Raw genomic sequence first — 23,249 nt, 5'->3', positions numbered from 1 at the left:
CATGACAGACGCGAAAACAACGTGTGCAGCCAGGGAATCGGGCGACAAGCCTGGGGACACACCTGGGATGAGGTATTCTCCATTCAACTCGCAGCATGGCTCTGTAGTGTTGACAACTGGGGCGGTTATGGTGGTGCTGTGGGAGGACATAATCGGGGTCTGCGTAGGGGTGGTCGTGCTGGTCGTTGAGGTCCCTGTGGTGGTGGTCGAGCTGGGGGAGGTGGTCTCCATGGTGATGGTACTGCGTGGGGTTCTCGTCTCGGTGGTGGTGGAGGTAAAAGTTGGAGTCTGTGTTGAGGTGGTGAGTGTTGGGGTTGGGGTCACTGTGGAGGTGGTGGTGGGTGTCGGAGTAGGAGTCCCTGTGGAGGTGGTGCTGCTGGTGGGTGTTGGGGTTGTGGTCTCCGTGCTGCTGGTCGTGCTGGGGGTTGTGGTCCCCGTGTTGGTGGTCGTGCCGGGGGTTGTGGTCGCCGTGGTGGTGGTCGTGCCGGGGGTTGTGGTCTCCGTGGTGGTGGTCGTGCCGGGGGTTCTGGTCTCCGTGCTGGTGGTCGTGCCGGGGGTTGTGGTCTCCGTGCTGGTGGTCGTGCCGGGGGTTGTGGTCTCCGTGCTGGTGGTCGTGCTGGGGGTTGTGGTCTCCGTGGTGGTGGTCGTGCTGGGGGTTGTGGTCTCCGTGCTGGTGCTTGTGCTGGGGGTGGTGGTCTCCGTGCTGGTGGTCGTGCCGGGGGTTGTGGTCTCCGTGCTGGTGGTCGTGCTGGGGGTTGTGGTCTCCGTGGTGGTGGAGGTCGAACTTGGAGGCTCTGTTGTGGTGGTGAGTGTTGGGGTTGGGGTCACTGTGGAGGTGGTGGTGGGTTTCAGAGTAGCAGTCCCTTTGGAGGTGGTGCTGATGGTGGGTGTAGGTGTTGTGAATTCCGTGGTGGTGGTTGTCATGGGGGTTGTGGTCTCCGTGGTGGTGGACTTCGAAGTTGGAGGCTCTGTTGAGGTGGTGAGTGTTGGGGTTGGGGTCAATGTGGAGGTGGTGGTGGGTGTCGGACTACGAGTCCCTGTTGAGGTAGTGCTGATTGTGGGTGTTGGAGTTGTGGTCTCCGTGCTGGTGGTCGTGCTGGGGGTTGTGGTCTCCGAGGTGGTTGTCGTGCTGGGGGTTGTTGTCTCCGTGGTGGTGGTGGTGCTGGGGGTTGTGGTCCCCGTGGTGGTGGTGGTGCTGGCGGTTGTGGTCCCCGTGGTGGTGGTCGTGCTGGGGGTTGTGGTCCCCGTGGTGGTGGTGGTGCTGGGGGTTGTTGTCTCCGTGGTGGTGGTGGTGCTGGGGGTTGTGGTCTCCGTGGTGGTGGTCGTGCTGGGGGTTGAGGTCTCGGTGGTGGTGGAGGTCGAAGTTGGAGGCTCTGTTGAGGTGGCGGTTGGTGTTGGACTTCCTGTCCCCGAGGTGGTGCTGGGATGTGTTGTGGTGCAGCCAGGGCGAGGAACACAGCAGTAGACATTGATCTCATAGTTGAGGCAGTAAGGCATGGGGGTGGCTCCCCCTGGCTTCTGGTCTTGGTTTTTGCACACAAGCCCTACAGAAGTGTCGCACACCACACTTTGTCCAAGCTGTTGCAGGGGAACGCCGGGAAACATGGCGGCTCTGCAGGAGATACTGGCTACTGAGCCCATTTTACAGACATTCTCAACGGATTCAACGTCTCCACCTTCTTTGGTAAAGTTCGGTTTAGCAGAATCCAGCCAGCCGGTCCAATTGCAGACAGGCACACATGGAGGGGTTGTGGTCTCCGTGGTGGTGATCGTGCTGGGGGTTGTGGTCTCTGTAGTGGTGGTCGTGCTGGGGGTTGTGGTCTCTGTGCTCTTGGAGGTCGAACTTGGAGGCTCTGTTGAGGTGGTGAGTGTTGGGGTTGGCGTCACTGTGGAGGTGGTGGTGGGTGTCGGAGTAGGAGTCCCTGTTGAGGTGGTGCTGATGGATGGTGCTGGGGTTCTGGTCTCCGTGGTGGTAGTCGTAATGAGGGTTGTGGTCTCCGTGCTGGTGGCCGTGCTGGGTGTTCTGGTCTCCGGGGTGGTGGTCATGCTGGGGGTTGAGGTCTCGGTGGTGGTGGCGGTCGAAGTTGGAGGCTCTGTTGAGGTGGTGGTGGGTGTTGCACTTCCTGTCCCCGAGGTGGTGCTGGGATGTGTTGTGGTGCAGCCAGGGCGAGGAACACAGCAGTAGACATTGATCTCATAGTTGAGGCAGTAAGGCATGGTGGTGGCTCCCACTGTCTTCTGGTCTTGGTTTTTGCACACAAGCCCAACAGAAGTGTCGCACACCACAGTTTGTCCAAGCTGTTGCAGGGGAACGCCGGGAAACATGGCGGCTCTGCAGGAGATCCTGGCTACTGAGCCCATTTTACAGACATTCTCAACGGACTCAACATCTCCACCTTCTTTGGTAAAGTTCGGTTTAGCAGAATCCAACCAGCCGGTCCAATTGCAGACAGGCACACATGGAGGGGTTGTGGTCTCCGTGCTGGTGGTCGTGCTGGGGGTTGTGGTCTCCGAGGTGGTTGTCGTGCTGGGGGTTGTTGTCTCCGTGGTGGTGGTGGTGCTGGGGGTTGTGGTCCCCGTGGTGGTGGTGGTGCTGGCGGTTGTGGTCCCCGTGGTGGTGGTCGTGCTGGGGGTTGTGGTCCCCGTGGTGGTGGTGGTGCTGGGGGTTGTTGTCTCCGTGGTGGTGGTGGTGCTGGGGGTTGTGGTCTCCGTGGTGGTGGTCGTGCTGGGGGTTGAGGTCTCGGTGGTGGTGGAGGTCGAAGTTGGAGGCTCTGTTGAGGTGGCGGTTGGTGTTGGACTTCCTCTCCCCGAGGTGGTGCTGGGATGTGTTGTGGTGCAGCCAGGGCGAGGAACACAGCAGTAGACATTGATCTCATAGTTGAGGCAGTAAGGCATGGGGGTGGCTCCCCCTGGCTTCTGGTCTTGGTTTTTGCACACAAGCCCTACAGAAGTGTCGCACACCACAGTTTGTCCAAGCTGTTGCAGGGGAACGCCGGGAAACATGGCGGCTCTGCAGGAGATGCTGGCTACTGAGCCCATTTTACAAACATTCTCAACGGATTCAACGTCTCCACCTTCTTTGGTAAAGTTCGGTTTAGCAGAATCCAACCAGCCGGTCCAATTGCAGACAGGCACACATGGAGGGGTTATGGTCTCCGTGGTGGTGATCGTGCTGGGGGTTGTGGTCTCCGAGGTGGTTGTCGTGCTGGGGGTTGTTGTCTCCGTTGTGGTGGTGGTGCTGGGGGTTGTGGTCCCCGTGGTGGTGGTGGTGCTGGGGGTTGTGGTCTCTGTGGTGGTGATCGTGCTGGGGGTTGTGGTCTCCGAGGTGGTTGTTGTGCTGGGGGTTGAGGTCCCCGTGGTGGTGGTGGTGCTGGGGGTTGTGGTCTCCGTGGTGGTGGTGGTGCTGGGGGTTGTGGTCTCCGTGGTGGTGGTCGTGCTGGGGGTTGAGGTCTCCGTGGTGGTGGAGGTCGAAGTTGGAGGCTCTGTTGAGGTGGTGGTGGGTGTTGGAGTTCGTGTCCCCGAGGTGGTGCTGGGATGTGTTGTGGTGCAGCCAGGGCGAGGAACACAGCAGTAGACATTGATCTCATAGTTGAGGCAGTAAGGCATGGGGGTGGCTCCCACTGTCTTCTGGTCTTGGTTTTTGCACACAAGCCCAACAGAAGTGTCGCACACCACAGTTTGTCCAAGCTGTTGCAGGGGAACGCCGGGAAACATGGCGGCTCTACAGGAGATCCTGGCTACTGAGCCCATTTTACAGACATTCTCAATAGCTTCAATATCTCCACCTTCTTTGGTGAAGTTCGGTTTAGCAGAATCCAACCAGCCGGTCCAATTGCAGACAGGCACACATGGAGGGGTTATGGTCTCCGTGGTGGTGATCGTGCTGGGGGTTGTGGTCTCCAAGGTGGTTGTCGTGCTGGGGGTTGTTGTCTCCGTTGTGGTGGTGGTGCTGGGGGTTGTGGTCCCCGTCGTGGAGGTGGTGCTGGGGGTTGTGGTCTCCGTGGTGGTGGTCGTGCTGGGGGTTGAGGTCTCCGTGGTGGTGGAAGTCGAAGTTGGAGGCTCTGTTGAGGTGGTGGTGGGTGTTGGACTTCCTTTCCCTGAGGTGGTGCTGGGATGTGTTGTGGTGCAGCCAGGGCGAGGAACACAGCAGTAGACATTGATCTCATAGTTGAGGCAGTAACGCATGGGGGTGGCTCCCACTGTCTTCTGGTCTTGGTTTTTGCACACAAGCCCAACAGAAGTGTCGCACACCACAGTTTGTCCAAGCTGTTGCAGGGGAACGCCGGGAAACATGGCGGCTCTGCAGGAGATACTCGCTACTGAGCCCATTTTACAAACATTCTCAACGGATTCAACGTCTCCACCTTCTTTGGTAAAGTTCGGTTTAGCAGAATCCAACCAGCCGGTCCAATTGCAGACAGGCACACATGGAGGGGTTATGGTCTCCGTGGTGGTGATCGTGCTGGGGGTTGTGGTCTCCGAGGTGGTTGTCGTGCTGGGGGTTGTTGTCTCCGTTGTGGTGGTGGTGCTGGGGGTTGTGGTCCCCGTGGTGGAGGTGGTGCTGGGGGTGGTGGTCTCCGTGGTGGTGATCGTGCTGGGGGTTGTGGTCTCCGAGGTGGTTGTCGTGCTGGGGGTTGTGGTCTCCGTGGTGGTGGTCGTGCTGGGGGTTGAGGTCTCCGTGGTGGTGGAGATCGAAGTTGGAGGCTCTGTTGAGGTGGCGGTGGGTGTTGGACTTCCTGTCCCCGAGGTGGTGCTGGGATGTGTTGTGGTGCAGCCAGGGCGAGGAACACAGCAGTAGACATTGATCTCATAGTTGAGGCAGTAAGGCATGGGGGTGGCTCCCCCTGGCTTCTGGTCTTGGTTTTTGCACACAAGCCCAACAGAAGTGTCGCACACCACAGTTTGTCCAAGCTGTTGCAGGGGAACGCCGGGAAACATGGCGGCTCTGCAGGAGATCCTGGCTACTGAGCCCAATTTACAGACATTGTCAATAGATTCAATATCTCCACCTTCTTTGGTGAAGTTCGGTTTAGCAGAATCCAGCCAGCCGGTCCAATTGCAGACAGGCACACATGGAGGGGTTGTGGTCTCCGTGCTGGTGGTCGTGCTGGGGGTTGTGGTCTCCGAGGTGGTTGTCGTGCTGGGGGTTGTTGTCTCCGTGGTGGTGGTGGTGCTGGGGGTTGTGGTCCCCGTGGTGGTGGTGGTGCTGGGGGTTGTGGTCTCCGTGGTGCTGATCGTGCTAGGGGCTGTGGTCTCCGAGGTGGTTGTCGTGCTGGGGGTTGTGGTCTCCGTGGTGGTGGTCGTGCTGGGGGTTGAGGTCTCCGTGGTGGTGGAGGTCGAAGTTGGAGGCTCTGTTGAGGTGGTGGTGGGTGTTGGAGTTCCTGTCCCCGATGTGGTGCTGGGATGTGTTGTGGTGCAGCCAGGGCGAGGAACACAGCAGTAGACATTGATCTCATAGTTGAGGCAGTAACGCATGGGGGTGGCTCCCCCTGGCTTCTGGTCTTGGTTTTTGCACACAAGCCCAACAGAAGTATCGCACACCACACTTTGTCCAAGCTCTTGCAGGGGAATGCTCGGAAACATGGCGGCTCTGCAGGAGATGCTGGCTACTGAGCCCATTTTACAGACATTCTCAACGGATTCAACGTCTCCACCTTCTTTGGTAAAGTTCGGTTTAGCAGAATCCAACCAGCCGGTCCAATTGCAGACAGGCACACATGGAGGGGTTGTGGTCTCCGTGCTGGTGGTCGTGCTGGGGGTTGTGGTCTCCGAGGTGGTTGTCGTGCTGGGGGTTGTTGTCTCCGTTGTGGTGGTGGTGCTGGGGGTTGTGGTCTCCGTGGTGGTGGTCGTGCTGGGGGTTGTTGTCTCCGTGGTTGTGGTGGTGCTGGGGGTTGTGGTCTCCGTGGTGGTGGTCGTGCTGGGGGTTGAGGTCTCGGTTGTGGTGGAGGTCGAAGTTGGTGGCTCTGTTGAGGTGGTGGTGGGTGTTGGAGTTCGTGTCCCCGAGGTGGTGCTGGGATGTGTTGTGGTGCAGCCAGGGCGAGGAACACAGCAGTAGACATTGATCTCATAGTTGAGGCAGTAAGGCATGGGGGTGGCTCCCCCTGGCTTCTGGTCTTGGTTTTTGCACACAAGCCCAACAGAAGTGTCGCACACCACAGTTTGTCCAAGCTGTTGCAGGGGAACGCCGGGAAACATGGCGGCTCTGCAGGAGATGCTGGCTACTGAGCCCATTTTACAAACATTCTCAACGGATTCAACGTCTCCACCTTCTTTGGTAAAGTTCGGTTTAGCAGAATCCAACCAGCCGGTCCAATTGCAGACAGGCACACATGGAGGGGTTATGGTCTCCGTGGTGGTGATCGTGCTGGGGGTTGTGGTCTCCGAGGTGGTTGTCGTGCTGGGGGTTGTTGTCTCCGTTGTGGTGGTGGTGCTGGGGGTTGTGGTCCCCGTGGTGGTGGTGGTGCTGGGGGTTGTGGTCTCTGTGGTGGTGATCGTGCTGGGGGTTGTGGTCTCCGAGGTGGTTGTTGTGCTGGGGGTTGAGGTCCCCGTGGTGGTGGTGGTGCTGGGGGTTGTGGTCTCCGTGGTGGTGGTGGTGCTGGGGGTTGTGGTCTCCGTGGTGGTGGTCGTGCTGAGGGTTGAGGTCTCCGTGGTGGTGGAGGTCGAAGTTGGAGGCTCTGTTGAGGTGGTGGTGGGTGTTGGAGTTCGTGTCCCCGAGGTGGTGCTGGGATGTGTTGTGGTGCAGCCAGGGCGAGGAACACAGCAGTAGACATTGATCTCATAGTTGAGGCAGTAAGGCATGGGGGTGGCTCCCCCTGGCTTCTGGTCTTGGTTTTTGCACACAAGCCCAACAGAAGTGTCGCACACCACAGTTTGTCCAAGCTGTTGCAGGGGAACGCCGGGAAACATGGCGGCTCTGCAGGAGATACTGGCTACTGAGCCCATTTTACAAACATTCTCAACGGATTCAACGTCTCCACCTTCTTTGGTAAAGTTCGGTTTAGCAGAATCCAACCAGCCGGTCCAATTGCAGACAGGCACACATGGAGGGGTTATGGTCTCCGTGGTGGTGATCGTGCTGGTGGTTGTGGTCTCCGAGGTGGTTGTCGTGCTGGGGGTTGTTGTCTCCGTTGTGGTGGTGGTGCTGGGGGTTGTGGTCCCCGTGGTGGAGGTGGTGCTGGGGGTGGTGGTCTCCGTGGTGGTGATCGTGCTGGGGGTTGTGGTCTCCGAGGTGGTTGTCGTGCTGGGGGTTGTGGTCTCCGTGGTGGTGGTCGTGCTGGGGGTTGAGGTCTCCGTGGTGGTGGAGATCGAAGTTGGAGGCTCTGTTGAGGTGGCGGTGGGTGTTGGACTTCCTGTCCCCGAGGTGGTGCTGGGATGTGTTGTGGTGCAGCCAGGGCGAGGAACACAGCAGTAGACATTGATCTCATAGTTGAGGCAGTAAGGCATGGGGGTGGCTCCCCCTGGCTTCTGGTCTTGGTTTTTGCACACAAGCCCAACAGAAGTGTCGCACACCACAGTTTGTCCAAGCTGTTGCAGGGGAACGCCGGGAAACATGGCGGCTCTGCAGGAGATCCTGGCTACTGAGCCCAATTTACAGACATTGTCAATAGATTCAATATCTCCACCTTCTTTGGTGAAGTTCGGTTTAGCAGAATCCAGCCAGCCGGTCCAATTGCAGACAGGCACACATGGAGGGGTTGTGGTCTCCGTGCTGGTGGTCGTGCTGGGGGTTGTGGTCTCCGAGGTGGTTGTCGTGCTGGGGGTTGTTGTCTCCGTGGTGGTGGTGGTGCTGGGGGTTGTGGTCCCCGTGGTGGTGGTGGTGCTGGGGGTTGTGGTCTCCGTGGTGCTGATCGTGCTAGGGGCTGTGGTCTCCGAGGTGGTTGTCGTGCTGGGGGTTGTGGTCTCCGTGGTGGTGGTCGTGCTGGGGGTTGAGGTCTCCGTGGTGGTGGAGGTCGAAGTTGGAGGCTCTGTTGAGGTGGTGGTGGGTGTTGGAGTTCCTGTCCCCGATGTGGTGCTGGGATGTGTTGTGGTGCAGCCAGGGCGAGGAACACAGCAGTAGACATTGATCTCATAGTTGAGGCAGTAACGCATGAGGGTGGCTCCCCCTGGCTTCTGGTCTTGGTTTTTGCACACAAGCCCTACAGAAGTATCGCACACCACACTTTGTCCAAGCTCTTGCAGGGGAATGCTCGGAAACATGGCGGCTCTGCAGGAGATGCTGGCTACTGAGCCCATTTTACAGACATTCTCAACGGATTCAACGTCTCCACCTTCTTTGGTAAAGTTCGGTTTAGCAGAATCCAACCAGCCGGTCCAATTGCAGACAGGCACACATGGAGGGGTTGTGGTCTCCGTGCTGGTGGTCGTGCTGGGGGTTGTGGTCTCCGAGGTGGTTGTCGTGCTGGGGGTTGTTGTCTCCGTGGTGGTGGTGGTGCTGGGGGTTGTGGTCCCCGTGGTGGTGGTGGTGCTGGGGGTTGTGGTCTCCGTGGTGCTGATCGTGCTAGGGGCTGTGGTCTCCGAGGTGGTTGTCGTGCTGGGGGTTGTGGTCTCCGTGGTGGTGGTCGTGCTGGGGGTTGAGGTCTCCGTGGTGGTGGAGGTCGAAGTTGGAGGCTCTGTTGAGGTGGTGGTGGGTGTTGGAGTTCCTGTCCCCGATGTGGTGCTGGGATGTGTTGTGGTGCAGCCAGGGCGAGGAACACAGCAGTAGACATTGATCTCATAGTTGAGGCAGTAACGCATGGGGGTGGCTCCCCCTGGCTTCTGGTCTTGGTTTTTGCACACAAGCCCTACAGAAGTATCGCACACCACACTTTGTCCAAGCTCTTGCAGGGGAATGCTCGGAAACATGGCGGCTCTGCAGGAGATGCTGACTACTGAGCCCATTTTACAGACATTCTCAATAGCTTCAATATCTCCACCTTCTTTGGTGAAGTTCGGTTTAGCAGAATCCAGCCAGCCGGTCCAATTGCAGACAGGCACACATGGAGGGGTTGTGGTCTCCGTGCTGGTGGTCGTGCTGGGGGTTGTGGTCTCCGAGGTGGTTGTCGTGCTGGGGGTTGTTGTCTCCGTGGTGGTGGTGGTGCTGGGGGTTTTGGTCTCCGTGGTGGTGGTGGTGCTCGGGGTTGTGGTCTCCGAGGTGGTTGTCGTGCTGGGGGTTGTTGTCTCCGTGGTTGTGGTGGTGCTGGGGGTTGTGGTCTCCGTGGTGGTGGTCGTGCTGGGGGTTGAGGTCTCGGTTGTGGTGGAGGTCGAAGTTGGTGGCTCTGTTGAGGTGGTGGTGGGTGTTGGAGTTCGTGTCCCCGAGGTGGTGCTGGGATGTGTTGTGGTGCAGCCAGGGCGAGGAACACAGCAGTAGACATTGATCTCATAGTTGAGGCAGTAAGGCATGGGGGTGGCTCCCCCTGGCTTCTGGTCTTGGTTTTTGCACACAAGCCCAACAGAAGTGTCGCACACCACAGTTTGTCCAAGCTGTTGCAGGGGAACGCCGGGAAACATGGCGGCTCTGCAGGAGATCCTGGCTACTGAGCCCATTTTACAGACATTCTCAATAGCTTCAATATCTCCACCTTCTTTGGTGAAGTTCGGTTTAGCAGAATCCAGCCAGCCGGTCCAATTGCAGACAGGCACACATGGAGGGGTTGTGGTCTCCGTGCTGGTGGTCGTGCTGGGGGTTGTGGTCTCCGAGGTGGTTGTCGTGCTGGGGGTTGTTGTCTCCGTAGTGGTGGTGGTGCTGGGGGTTGTGGTCCCCGTGGTGGTGGTGGTGCTGGGGGTTGTGGTCTCCGTGGTGGTGATCGTGCTAGGGGTTGTGGTCTCCGAGGTGGTTGTCGTGCTGGGGGTTGTGGTCTCCGTGGTGGTGGTCGTGCTGGGGGTTGAGGTCTCCGTGGTGGTGGAGGTCGAAGTTGGAGGCTCTGTTGAGGTGGTGGTGGGTGTTGGAGTTCCTGTCCCCGACGTGGTGCTGGGATGTGTTGTGGTGCAGCCAGGGCGAGGAACACAGCAGTAGACATTGATCTCATAGTTGAGGCAGTAACGCATGGGGGTGGCTCCCCCTGGCTTCTGGTCTTGGTTTTTGCACACAAGCCCTACAGAAGTATCGCACACCACACTTTGTCCAAGCTCTTGCAGGGGAATGCTCGGAAACATGGCGGCTCTGCAGGAGATGCTGACTACTGAGCCCATTTTACAGACATTCTCAATAGCTTCAATATCTCCACCTTCTTTGGTGAAGTTCGGTTTAGCAGAATCCAGCCAGCCGGTCCAATTGCAGACAGGCACACATGGAGGGGTTGTGGTCTCCGTGCTGGTGGTCGTGCTGGGGGTTGTGGTCTCCGAGGTGGTTGTCGTGCTGGGGGTTGTTGTCTCCGTGGTGGTGGTGGTGCTGGGGGTTTTGGTCTCCGTGGTGGTGGTGGTGCTCGGGGTTGTGGTCTCCGAGGTGGTTGTCGTGCTGGGGGTTGTGGTCTCCGTGGTGGTGGTGGTGCTGGGGGTTGTGGTCTCCGTGGTGGTGGTGGTGCTGGGGGTGGTGGTCTCCGTGGTGGTGATCGTGCTGGGGGTTGTGGTCTCCGAGGTGGTTGTCGTGCTGGGGGTTGTGGTCTCCGTGGTGGTGGTCGTGCTGGGGGTTGAGGTCTCCGTGGTGGTGGAGGTCGAAGTTGGAGGCTCTGTTGAGGTGGTGGTGGGTGTTGGACTTCCTGTCCCCGAGGTGGTGCTGGGATGTGTTGTGGTGCAGCCAGGGCGAGGAACACAGCAGTAGACATTGATCTCATAGTTGAGGCAGTAAGGCATGGGGGTGGCTCCCCCTAGCTTCTGGTCTTGGTTTTTGCACACAAGCCCAACAGAAGTGTCGCACACCACAATTTGTCCAAGCTGTTGCAGGGGAACGCCGGGAAACATGGCGGCTCTGCAGGAGATGCTGGCTACTGAGCCCATTTTACAAACATTCTCAAGGGATTCAACGTCTCCACCTTCTTTGGTAAAGTTCGGTTTAGCAGAATCCAGCCAGCCGGTCCAATTGCAGACAGGCACACATGAAGAGTTTGGGGTAGACGTGGTGGTGGTCAGGGTGCTGGTTGTTTCTGTTGCAGGCGTGGATGTTGTAATGGTGGGGGTTCGGGTGCTTGGTCCGGGGCTGAGCACCACTGTAGTAACTGTAGGGCTTGTCGTTGGCGATGTGGTGGTGGTCGGGGTTGGTGCACAGAAGTCCATTTTCTCGCAGCAATAGACTCGGATCTCGTAGTCATAGCAGACTGCAAAAGGTCCCTTTCCAAACTGGTCTTCATTCTTGCAAATGAACCCAAAGGAGACATTGCACTGTGCCTCCTGGCCCAGCTCCCCCCATCTGAGTTGGGGCTCCGTGGCCGACCGGCACTCGATGTCTCGTGGGGCCGTGCAGACGTGGTCGAATGTCTCCCAGTCTCCATCATCACTGCTGCCGCTGGGGTGATGCCCGTTGATCCAGTCCGACCAGCAGCACAACCCTGAGAAAGCAAGTTGCGGGGTGGTTATCCAGGCCTGGAGAGACACCTTTCAGGAGGTCAGCGGACTTGGGGAACTCTGACACCCCCACGACCGGCTGTCACCGTCATTGTTTCGAACCCAGCGTAGGCTCAGAGAGGTTACAACGTAGACCTAAACGCCCATCCTCCTTTTGCAAGTGAACGCCTGAGGCCTAGTGGGAAGCAGGCCTGGATGCCACACCACTGACTAACCCGGGCCTCAGAGCCCTGGCCCAGTGCCCTTCACTGGCTCCCTCACATCTTAAACCAAACAAAGAAATAAGGAAAGGGCCACCCTGTCCAGTGAGGAAGCACGCCGGCAGGGGCTCGGTAGTCACTCTCCGCCAGCAGAGCTTTCCGCAGAGCTGGTCACGGTGCCCTGCATGAGTCCCTGGGCTCAGCAAGTTAGGGATCAAGTCACCAAACTACACCATCTCTGGTCCACTAACTGGTGTCCGGCCGGCCCCGCCCACATCTGGGGCGCCTCGCCCCGTCAGAAGTGCCGCCAGTCTGACTTACTCAGAGTCGCTGAAGAGGAAGGTGACACTGCAGTCACACGGGGGAGGGGGATGGGGAGAGGATATCATGATACAGTTGGAGATGCTTAAAGTCTTTTCATTTTACAAGTTCTGTTCTCCGGGTCTCTCGTGCCCTGGTAGCTGCGTTCAGCGGTAGCTACGATTTCAGCCCGAGCAAACGCAGAGGGACCTAAGGGCATCTGTCTGCTTCCTCTGACCCTAGGGATGGTTTCTTGCTGGTCTGGGGAAATGTTGCCCTCACTGGAGTCTGGGCTCGGGGATGGGGTCGTGAGGCTGGGGGGCACCAGGGGACATTCCCTGAGTTGACCATCCCACCATGAGCAGAGATGGAGGCGGCCTAGAGGGGCTGACCCTGCTGGGCTCAGGGGAGGCAGGAGCCCCAGGAGGTAAGGGGTGGATGGACTCAGGGTCTTACCTGGGCTGGAGGTGGTGGAGGGGGTGGTGCTGGTGGCCGTGGAGGGGGTGGTGCTGGTGGTGGTGACAGGGGTTGTGGTGGTGGTGGTGCTGGTGGTGAAAGGGGTGGTGGTAGGTGTTGAGGGAGATGAGGGTGGCGTGGTGGACCTGCAGATGTTCAAGTGCTTCTCTATCGTCCCGTTGGGGCCACAGAACTCCCAGTAGCACAGAGGGCCGATCTCGGTGTAGTTGAGAATCTTCCCTGGGGGAGGCCAAGGTCAGCACATCAGACATGAGACAGAATCACAAGACCCCCTTGGTCTGTCCCAGTAGGCGGAAGACTGGGTTTCCCCCACCTCCATCCACCAGCAGACCCGCGCCCATTGGGACTCTGTTCCCAGAGCCCTAAGAGCTCCCCAGCAGGACACAGAAGCTGGGTCCCAGAAGGGGCATTGTCTCCCTGGCAGGAGAAATACAAACTGTCTGGTCATTCCTAAGGGGTGCTGCAAATCAGAGGCACATCTGAGCTGGGAGGGCCCCAGGGAATCCACAGGGAGGGGGAGGGGAGGACGGGCAGGAGGAGGTGGGACAGGGGTGCGGCAGAAGGGAGGAGGGAGGGGAGGGAGACTGAGCCCACCTGGGCCCGGCCAGAGAGTCCAAGGGCAACCTGTGGGCTCTCCTGGGCAGCCGCGCCCAGTGCTTCAAGGCAGAGGGCAACTCACCTTCTTCCAGCCGGCAGACAACTTTCGAGGACTTGGTACACTCACTGGAAAGCAAGTGCAAAAGCTGCAGGCTCGGGAAAAGCTGGCCCCTCCCAGCCAGCCTCGGCCTTCCCTGCCCAAGCCCCGTGTCTGGCCCAAAGCCCCAGGGCACAGCCCTGACCAAAGGCCCGCTCCAGGAGCCCCCATCTGGGTTCCCACGGAGTGTGCAGGAGGTGAGGGGGTGAGAAAGCACGAGGCACGGCTCTCCCCGAGAAGGGGGCTGTGTCCCGCCCCCCGGTTCCTGTGTGCAGACATGCACCTGCGCACCCACAGGTCAGCACGTGCGCCGCGTGTGCTTGTGTGTAGCCCCGTGTCCACGTGTGACCGTGAACATCGTGTGCCAGTGTGTGTGCGCGTATGCAGATGCAGGTGTGCGTGTGCACTGCCCTCCCCCAGACCCCCTGCGATGTGAGCTTACGTACCAAGACTGGCAGGGCTTCTCCGTGGGCACGGACACTCCCGGTCGGTAGCGAGTGTCCTCGACGTAGCAGCCGCATTCGTCCCCTCTGACACACTTCTTCAGGTCCTCGTCATAGATGGGCCTGTTCTTGGGGCACCGGGGGTAGCAGCCTGGTGGGCACAGGGCTGTACTTAGACCACCACAGAGGACCCCCTGTCCACCAGACCCGCGGTCTTCCTCAGCCTGGCCGGTCCACCCTTCCAGGATGTTCCTCTGGGAAGGCCAGGGCCTGGAAAGGCAGGGGCCTGGCTCCCTCCTCTGGGGTCCTGACACTGCCACTTGGCCAGCCAAATTGCCAGCCGGCCCCGCCCACCCGCTGACGGACACCCAGGCCCCGCCCACCCGCTGATGGACAGCCAGACCCCGCCCATCCCGAGGAAGGGGGCAGGCCAGGCACCTCCCAGGGGTAGAATGCTTCCTCCCCAGGTCCTCTGCTGGCTCACTCCTGCATGACCCTAGTGCTCAGCTAGTCCTCAGCTCAAAGGCCCTGCACAGGCCTCCCCAGCCCACCACCTAAAATGCTGCGCCCTTGTCCTGCACTGGCCCCCCCACCCACAGACGCCTCCCCTCCTGACCACAGGCGCTGAGGTAGCGCTTCTTTTCTGCCTCTCGCCTCGAGGGCAGTCTCAGCTCAGGCTCCAAGGCCACCGTCTGATGAACAGACTCTGCAGCTGGGTGAGCCTGGCTCAGCCTGCAGCTCGGGGTCCCCGGCCCCCACACAGCCTGTGTCGGGGTGACCCCGGGCGTCCCCAGACGCCGCCGACCCCGCCTCCCCGGGAGGCCCCTCACCCTCCAGGTAGGACACGGAGATGTTGGAGTGGATGCCGCTGAGGCTCCTGCAGGTCTCGAAGCTGCGGTTCCCGCACGGCTCGTAGTGCCACTCACACTCGTGCGGCGGGTTGTAGTAGTCACAGAAGACGGCTGGGGGGCAGGGCTGGGGTCAGCCTCAGCGAGCCCGGAGGCCGGTGAGGGCGACCCGCAGGTGGCCCAGGGGGCCCACAGGCGCTTGCATCCTCGGGAGGGGGCAGGGACGGAGGGGCCCACATACACCCCATCCCCCACAGGCGCTGCCCCGCCCGGTGCAGCAGCCCCCAGCCCGCCCGCTGGCGCCCACACCCAGGACGGGTAGGCACTCACGGCACAGCTCCGGCGTCCTCCAGGTCACGCAGGCCCCCTCCTTGGTGCACTCCTGGGCGTAGGAGGCCACGGCGGAGCAGAAGCACTCACAGTCCCCGCCGGTGTCGCAGGAGCACGAGTCGTGGACGCAGGCCTCGTAGAAGGGCTTGGGGTCCACCTAAGGGAACAGCCTCCGTGGGGCCCGGCTCTATACTGCCCGCCCGAGGAGCTCAGGACCCCGAGGTTCCTGGGCCGGGGCACGCTCGCCCAGCGCTAGTCCCCCAGGGCTCCAGTGGGACTGGCGGGAGAGGCCGAGAGGGCTGGCCGACCCGCCCCTGCACCGACGCCTGCAGCTGAGGGCCGACTGGGCCTTCGGGGATTGTGAGCTTTCTCCCTCCCGGGAAGGCACAGGAGCCTGGGGCTCCAGCCACGGGTGCTGGAGAGAGGGCTGCACCTCGGGATGTGTGTCCAGGAGACACAGCCGCTAGAGCGGAAGTTGGAGGACAGGTGCCCCGCAGCGACTCGTCAGGGCCCTTGGCCACGCCCCCTCCACACCCACACCTTACCAGACCACGCCCACACACCACCAGGTCACGCATCCACATGCCCACACAACACCCGGTCACGCCTACTCCCTCCCACACACCTCGCCAGGCCACGCCTACTCCCGCCCACACACCTCGCCAGGCCACGCCCACTCCCCGCCCACCTTGCTGTGGCAGGTCCTGAAGACCCAGCTCTTGATGATGCTGCACTGCTTCTCAGCCCAGGAGCGGCGGTGCCAGTTCAGGGTGCACGGCTCGGGGGTGCTGCTCACGTCCGGGCAGGTGGAGGCCTCCTTCCAGCTGTTCCCGAAGTCCAGCTCGCTCTCCACCACCATGCGGTCCCGCGTGGTGAAGTCGTTGCTGGACCGCTGGTCGAAGTTCCCGCACAAGCCGCACACGGTGCCCTGCAGAGACCAGCCGGCCGGGGCTTGGCCAGGGGCCCCAGGAAGGGAGGGACCCGAGGAAGGGAGGGCCCCCGGGGGCAGGCAGGCGGGGGGAGGCGGGGCGGGCAGGGCGGCGGCTCACCTTGTAGGAGGGAGCCAGCTTGATGAAGATGGTGGTCCTCTTGTCCCAGATGACGATGACGCCAGTGCTGGCCTCCACCACCAGGTACTGGCCCACCTCCCGCGTGGTGTAGGCCACGTGGTGGCCCACGTCCAGCGGGATCACTGTGCAGTGTCTGTCCTCCAGCTTCAGCTCCGTCCTCTGTGCACAGAGGAAAGCCCGGTCACCGGCCAGGCGGGAAGGCCCCCCGGGAGCCAGCGTCCTCAGTCAGGGGCAGGCAGCACTCACCCCCAGGAAGATCTTGATGGCCTTCGAGCAGGTGACGCCCGTGGTGCCGCAGGGCACGTTCTCGGTGACGATGCTGAAGGAGCCCAGCGAGGAGTTCTGGCCACAGTAGTCCTGGGGGCCCAGGGGCACCTGAGCCAGGCCGGCCCGGCCGCGGGGGGCCCGGCACCCCACCCCAGCTGGGCCTGGACGAGCCTCAGCCCCTCCCACGTGGAGGGGGGCCTCAGCCAGCCCCCACACACGCCCCGCCTTCCCTGTGCCCCCACAGCCCCCTCCAACCCGCAGGAGGGTCCTGGAACCCGAGGGCCAGGGAGGGGCTCCGCTCCCACCCTTGACCCCCTCCTCTCGGAGCCCCCTTGCTGGGCCGGGACCAGCTCAGAGTCAGGACAGCAGGGACCACGGAGCGGAGGCAGGCCCTGGCCGCAATCTCCGCCTCACCTGGACTGCCACGTAGGAGCAGTGTCCGTCAAAGTCATAATACTTCCCGTCGAAGGTGATGTAGTGGCCGTTCCCGTAGACGGCACACGTGCCGTGGCACACGGACTGGGTGCACGCCCAGCGCCCTTTCTGGCAGGTGCTGAGGACAGTGGGAGAGGGGCCTGGAGGGGCTGCGGGGGGCCTGGTACCGGGCGAAAGCCCCCCATCGGATGGCGAACCCCGCCTACGAGGCCTCGCTATCCCAGCCCCCGTCGGGCTGGGACCCAGCCAGCCAGCTGGCGGGCGGCCTGCAGACCACCACCGGCCCCCTGGAGGAGGCCCGGCTGCAGGGCCGGGGTCTGCGCACTCACCAGGTGTTGCAGTCCACCCTGATCTTGGCCCCGGGGGGGTACACGTCACTGTTGTGCACACAGGGGCACTGCTCCTCCACCACACAGCCACCCTGCCCGTCATCAAGCAGCCCCTCGGGGCACACGCAGCCGCTGATGCACTCCGTCTGGTACTGGGGGCAGTGGGACAGTGGGGTTCAGGGATTACACGGCCGCCCCTCTCTGACCTGCACGCACCTGGTCGCGTTCCCCACCCGGATTCTCTAATCCTTGACCTCTCTCCTTGGTCCAGCCTCCGGAGCCCCGCCCCTCAAGCTCACCACCTGGCTGGGAGACAGCTGAGAACCGCCTGCCAGGGGCCCCCACACTGGCCCCTGGCCCCCAGCAGGCTCAGTGGAGACCCACAGGCAGCCATCTCCCCGCAGGGATGGGGAGGGCCAGTGAGGCCCGTGTGTCCAGAGGTCTGGAGCCGCAGGGCCCGGACGTGAGCCTCCCGCACCCCACTCCACCACGCCGCTCCCCAGCACGCACTGAGCCGGCGGCCAGCGTCTGGCAGCTGGCGGCTCTGGGGTTCCGGATGGCCAGCGCGGTCAGGTTGTTGCAGTCCACGTGGATCTTTGGAGCCATACAGTCTGCAGGAAGGAGGGGACACCTTACTTGAGCTGAAGCTGGGTGGGGAGCTCGGCTGGCAAATGAGGGGGGAGGGGCTGCCTGGGTGGCGGGAGGCGACTCGCGGGGCAGCGCCCACTTACTCTGGTCGATCAACCGGACCTGCTTGCAGAGCAGCCTCCCGTTCTGGCAAACGCTGCGAGGGAAGGTGCAGGTGAGGTCGGCCCTTTCGGGGGCGGGCCCAAGGGCTCTGTGGTGTTGGGCAGGGAGGCAGGCTCCCCAAGCAGAGCTGGCCCCGCCCAGCCCCCTGCCCTCCCCACCCTCCGCCTCCCCCGGCCCAGGCCACCCACCATCGCTCCTCCTGTCTCAGGACCACCTCCCCCGCCTCCAGGTAGAGGCCGTGGTGGTAGCAGGAGCACTTGGCCAGGGGCACGCAGCGGCCCTTCTCGTCCAGGAAGGCTTGGTCCGGGCAGCCGCAGCCGTCCACGGGCAGGAAGCCCTTGAGGCAGCGGGTGTCAGATTCCGAGAGCGAGCGGCAGGTCCGCTGGCAGGTGGTCAGGTTGTACAAGAAGAGCTGGGAGGTGGGGCAGGAGCCCACGTCCTTGTCTGCGGAGGGGAGGGCCGGCGTGAGGGGCAGGAGATCGGCCCCCACACCCAGTCCCCAACGGCTGTCCCTGAGCCCCTACTCCGTCCAGGACACCTGCCCAGCCAAGGGGCCCAAAGGGCAGTCGGCCCGGGACCACCTTGGCCACACAGGTGCCCCCACCCCACCCACCTCCCCTTCTGGGCTAAGGCATCCTGGCCACAGCTCCAGGGCCCTCCCCACAAGCAGAGTGCCTGAGGGCCGGTTTCCCGCAGAGCCCTGCAGGAGGACACTGGGCCGCCGCCCCACCCCAACCACCAGCGCCCAGAGAAGGCCCGCCTCGCGTCCCAGGACACCCCGCAGGGGACGGCACTCACTGCAGACGCCCTCCCGCCAGCCCCACAGCAGGACGCCCTTGGCGGCACAGGCGTGGGCATAGGAGGACAGGGCGGCACACATGCAGTCCTCCGAGTTCTGGCAGTTGCACGTGTCGTATTTGCACCTCTGGGCGGCAGAACCAGGCAGGGCAGTGAGGACAGGTGGAGCCGTGCGAGCCTCGCACACCCCGTGAGTGCACACCGCCCGCACACACCCTGCAGACGCCCGGACCCATATCACACACCTGTAAACACACACTCGCACCCACACACAGCCACAAAGGGGGCTGGGCTCGGCCAGGGGCACGGGGCACGCCGCACTGGCACGAATCGGGCAGGTAGGGGTGCACGGCCGGGCCCACCCACCTTGTAATATTCGGCCGGGTCCACGGCAGAGTGGCACCTGCCGAACGGGGCCTCTGTCTTCTTCAACAGGGAGCACCAGTGCTCAGCATAGTTGGCTGCAGGTGGGGTTCAGATCCTCAGGGGGGTGGTCCCTCCACCTCATCCCCTAGGCCCAGTTGCCCAGTCCCCCGGGCAAGAGCAGACACCGTCCCCTCTGTGGCCGGAAACGAGGCCCTTCCCTCTAGGGCAGCCGGCACAGGGCGGCGCCGCCTGGGAAGGCAGGGGCTCCCTCCCCTCGCCCCTCCCCACCTCCCCGGATGAGGTGGGAAGAAGGGCATCTGAGACTCCCGGCGAGTCGCTCGATGGGGACCACCACCCAGTGACTAGCAGGCGCGGCCCCTCTGCCATGTCACTTGGCGGAATGCCATGGTGGGCCACGGTAAACCAGCCGCAAGGCAGAAGCAGCAGGTGGACGGTCTGGCCGAGCGGAGTGGACAGTGTCACCCCCACACCCCACCCACATGCCACGTCCCCCCGCGAACCCCGTGTGCCTCGGGCCGAGCCTCACCGCTCTCGATGCTGAGGGAGCAGGGGTCGTCCAGCCAGTCCACCTTGTCCTGGCAGCTGGACTGGGCCTTCCAGGTGTTGGCGAAGCCGGCGCCCGTGGCCTCCACCAGCCCGCCCGCCGTCTGGAAGTCGTCACCCTCAAGGCCGTTGAAGTTCCCGCAGAGGCCTGAGGGGCCAGGATAGGGTTGGGAAGGCTCAGGGGTAGGCGGGGGTGGGGGGGGTTAGGGGGCAGGCGCCTGGGCTCCTCCCCAGGGTTGCCGGGCGGGGCCACTCACCCTGCACGTGCCCCTGGGCGGCCGGGTCCAGCGTCAGGAAGAGCTGCATGACCGGCAGCAGCTGCACCTGCAGCCTGAGGCCGAAGGCCGTGCTCACCAGCAGGTGGTGGGAGGACGGTTGGAAGATGGAGAAGCTGGCTGCAAGGCACGGGGGGGGGGGTGAGGGGCCGGGGCCGGGTTGCGGTGCTGCCCTCCCCCTCCCCCACCCGCACCAGGGGAGGCGCGCCTGGAGCAGGACTCACCCGTCACGTGGGGCAGGTTCACCTGCAGCTCGTTCAGCAGGACGCTGCCGTCCGACTTGAAGGCCACCACCTGTGGACAAGGCCAAGGGGACCGAGGGGGACTGAGCAGGGCCCTGGGGACCCCGGGGCCGCGGGGACGGCAGGGGACGGGGCACTCACGTTCTTCTTGCTGTCGGCCAGCAGCACCACCGTCTTCAGGCAGGTCTGCTTGTCAGTGGAGCCGCAGGACGTCAGCTCGCCCAGGACGGCGTAGGAGTCGTTGTGGGCGTCCTGCGGGGAGGCCAGAGGGCGTTGCAGCCGCACAGGGCCTGGGGGGCAGGAGAGGGCGGGGGTCTCGAGCTCCCCTCCACAAGCCTGCCTGAGCGGCAGCCCACCTTGCTCAGCACATAGTAACAGTCCCCGTGGAAGGTGTACTTCCTGCCGTCGAACGTGCTGATATGGGCGCCGCCCTCCAGGGCACAGGTCCCGGGACACTGCAGGTCTGCGCACACCCAGCGACCAGCGTCGCATTCACTGTGGGGCAGCGGGGCCAGGGTCAGGCTCGTCTGCCACTCCTGTCTGCCGAGACCCCCGTTCCCGACCCCAGGACCCATCAGCTCTCACCCCAGGACCCAAGCCTCAGCCCCAGCACCCACCAGCTCCCTCCCTGGGACCCCCAACCACAGCCCCAGGAAACATCAGATTTCACCCTGGGACCCCAGCCCCAGCCCCAGCCCCAGGACCCAACATATTTCACCCTGGGACCCCAGCACCAACCCCAGGACTCCCAGCCCCTACCTGCACCCCAGCCCTGACTCAGGGACCCCCAGCTACCACCGAAACCCCAGCCCTGACCCCAGGACTCCCAGCTCCCATTGGAATCACAGCCCCGACCCAGGGACCCCCAGCTCCCACACTGGAACACCCAGCCCCAACCCCAGGACCCATCAGATTTCACCCTGGGACCCCAGCCCTGACTCAGGGACCCCCAGCTACCACCTGAACCCCAGCCCTGAACCCAGGACTCCCAGCTCCCGTTGGAACCCCAGCCCCGACACGGGGACCCCCAGCTCCCACGCCAGGACCCACCACTGCTCGCAGTGGCTGGTGATCTGCTCGCCGGGCTTGTACAGGCGCCCGTGAAGTTTACAGTGGCACTGGCTCACGGGGATGCAGCCGCCGCCCGCGATGTCGTCGTACACAGTGCCTGGGACAGGTGGGCGTGGTGTTCACACTCAGCCGGCCCCGAGAAGCGCCAGCATCACCCCGGAGGACCTCCTGTTCCCAGGACCGCAGCCGGGGGCCAGCCTCGGGAAGTGCCACAATTTCTGAGGCGCGGATGCCAGGCGGCCCTCCCGACCGCAGGCACCCCTGGTCCCTGGGGGACAGCTGTGGCTCCCACACAGCGCTGCTCAGGGACCTGCCTCGGGGCTCAGAGCCTGTCCTCCGAGGGTGACGCGTAAGGCGACCCTCCATCCGACTCCCTGAGGACACAGTGTGTGTCCCTTGGGTACGGGTCTCCAGCGCCTCTGTCCCCTCTACCTGGGCCTTGTCCCCTGATCTCCGTGGGGGGCACCGTGCCGTCACCGTCCCCTCGGCGCAGCTGAGAACCGAGGCCCGGTCGGCGAGCCCGCACACCCACCGCGCTCAGGCCGCGTGGCGCTCGGGCGGGGCCCTCCGCCCGGCCGCCCCGCAGGCGTCCTGGGTCTCACCTTTCGGGCAGAAACAGCCGTCCATGCGGTGCTCCTCACACAGGCTGCTGACCTCCAGATGCGAGCAGGTGTCCACGCAGGGCGAGCCGCTCTCCAGGTACACCATGTTCCCGGGGCAGCTCTTAGCTACAAAGGCGAAGGCTGGCCCCTGAGCACCCACCTACCCGAGGGGCGGAGCAGGGAGGCGGGGGCACCCCCAAGGGTCTGTGCCTGCCTCCCACCCTGCCCAGGACAGATGCCGCTGGGTCGGCACACACGTGGCTCCGGTCCAGGGCACGGCACTCCCCGGGGATCGACCCCGCCGGCCCCGAGGGCCCTGGCCCCGGACCCCGGGCCGGAGGCTGGGTGCTTACCACAGAGCGTGGCTGTCCTCCAGTTCCCGGGCCGCCCGCCGGCATGGGAGCACTGGCGGGAGAACTCGGCGACGGTGCTGCAGACGCAGGAGCCACCCTGCGCGCACTGGCAGCGGTCCTGCACGCAGGCCTGCACATACGGCTGCAGCGGCACCAGGCCCTGGCAGTCCTCGAAGGCCGTGCCCGTCAGCAGGCTCTCGCACTCGGCGCGCTGGCGGGGGGGGGGGTGGGGGGGGAGACGGGTGACGGGGGGGCTGCTCGCGCCCCCCTCCCCTCCACGCTGCTCGCGGGTGGCGGCCCCCCAAGCAGCCAAGGAGGCCTGCAGACGCGGGCTCTCAAGGGAGAGGCGCGGGCACCGCCCCCACGGGCTCCTCCCCGGGAACGGCTCCTCCCCGGGGTCTGGTTCCCCGGCCAGCGACTCACGTGCTCAGAGCAGGACTCGGAGGCCGGCACCTCCTCCGGGTCTTCACACACCACCTCGGGCTTGTTGATCTTCTGCAGGTTCCCAAACTCGATGGGGCTGAAGAGCACGCCTGCGGGGCACAGCCCTTCAGCCGGGGCACCCGGGAGCCTACCCACACCCCGCGCAACAAGCCCCCAGCAGGCCCTCACCATCGGAGAGGAACTCAGAGTAGGTCTGCAGGCCGTTGTAGTCCCCGCAGAGGCCACACGTGTGGTTCTGGAACTTACTGTCCAGCTCCAGCTGTCGGGGGTCGGGGGAAGGGGAGCAGGTCATGGCGCAGCAGGACCACCGGGTCCCGGGCAGCCAGGGCGAGCCCCCCAACCCCCGGGGCCGGGCTGGCCTCAGAACCTTCTTCAAAGAGTATCAGCTGCGGTGGACAGCTAGGGTCAGCCAGGGGTGTCCCGTCCTCGCGGAGGATCAGAAGGGGTTTGGGGAGGGACAGGGCCGGCCCCCACCCCAGTCTGGAGGGACCACCCACTGGGTGGCAAACTAGCCCCCCTGCCGCCAGCCTCTCTACCAGCACCAAGGCCACGCGGTGCTCCAGCCACGCCTCCCTGACCCCGCCTTGTGTCCCCTGGGGTCCCCCGGCCCGAGGAGGGGCCGTCCCCGCCTGTGACTCGGGCCCCACGCACCATGAGCGAGTCCTCCCGGTCCCACATGAGCGCGAGGCCGGCGCGGGAGTAGACCTTGGTGTAGGCGTCACTCTTCTCGATGAGCAGCCCGGAGCTGTAGTGCGGGGTGCTGACCCTGCAGGGGGCACGGGTCAGACCAGGCCACACAGCACCCGCCCAGCCGGGGGCTGAGGTTGGGCGCTGCCCGCCCCCTGGGCACCTGGTCCCGGGCAGAGCCACACCCCCTCCACGGGCTCTGTTCTGGGCAGGCCCCCCGGGAGGATGG

General features: G+C 63.4%; 1 protein-coding gene across 1 annotated transcript in view; it reads right to left on the bottom strand.

The window, feature by feature from the left end:
- LOC105063555 (mucin-2-like) overlaps positions 1-23,249 on the bottom strand; it is a 33,348-nt gene that overhangs the window by 8,248 nt on the left and 1,851 nt on the right. The window contains exons 3-29 of the mRNA XM_074371376.1: positions 22,985-23,099; positions 22,502-22,592; positions 22,313-22,422; positions 21,890-22,100; positions 21,537-21,662; positions 20,914-21,031; positions 20,220-20,358; positions 20,005-20,115; positions 19,846-19,915; positions 19,604-19,741; positions 19,330-19,494; positions 18,783-18,877; positions 18,417-18,543; positions 17,807-18,062; positions 17,600-17,652; positions 17,379-17,479; positions 16,869-17,020; positions 16,519-16,657; positions 16,084-16,194; positions 15,817-15,996; positions 15,456-15,695; positions 14,768-14,924; positions 14,420-14,551; positions 13,593-13,740; positions 13,132-13,175; positions 12,432-12,671; positions 63-11,459 (exon numbers count right to left, since the gene is read on the bottom strand). Of these exons, the coding sequence (XP_074227477.1) occupies positions 63-11,459; positions 12,432-12,671; positions 13,132-13,175; positions 13,593-13,740; positions 14,420-14,551; positions 14,768-14,924; positions 15,456-15,695; positions 15,817-15,996; positions 16,084-16,194; positions 16,519-16,657; positions 16,869-17,020; positions 17,379-17,479; positions 17,600-17,652; positions 17,807-18,062; positions 18,417-18,543; positions 18,783-18,877; positions 19,330-19,494; positions 19,604-19,741; positions 19,846-19,915; positions 20,005-20,115; positions 20,220-20,358; positions 20,914-21,031; positions 21,537-21,662; positions 21,890-22,100; positions 22,313-22,422; positions 22,502-22,592; positions 22,985-23,099 (14,966 nt within the window). The remainder of the gene's footprint in view (positions 1-62; positions 11,460-12,431; positions 12,672-13,131; positions 13,176-13,592; positions 13,741-14,419; positions 14,552-14,767; positions 14,925-15,455; positions 15,696-15,816; positions 15,997-16,083; positions 16,195-16,518; positions 16,658-16,868; positions 17,021-17,378; positions 17,480-17,599; positions 17,653-17,806; positions 18,063-18,416; positions 18,544-18,782; positions 18,878-19,329; positions 19,495-19,603; positions 19,742-19,845; positions 19,916-20,004; positions 20,116-20,219; positions 20,359-20,913; positions 21,032-21,536; positions 21,663-21,889; positions 22,101-22,312; positions 22,423-22,501; positions 22,593-22,984; positions 23,100-23,249) is intronic.

This window comes from Camelus bactrianus, chromosome 10, assembly GCF_048773025.1.
Source record: "Camelus bactrianus isolate YW-2024 breed Bactrian camel chromosome 10, ASM4877302v1, whole genome shotgun sequence".
Taxonomy (NCBI): domain Eukaryota; kingdom Metazoa; phylum Chordata; class Mammalia; order Artiodactyla; family Camelidae; genus Camelus; species Camelus bactrianus.
Note: the sequence above shows the minus strand (reverse complement) of the source record. Positions and strands in the feature narration are given on the sequence as shown.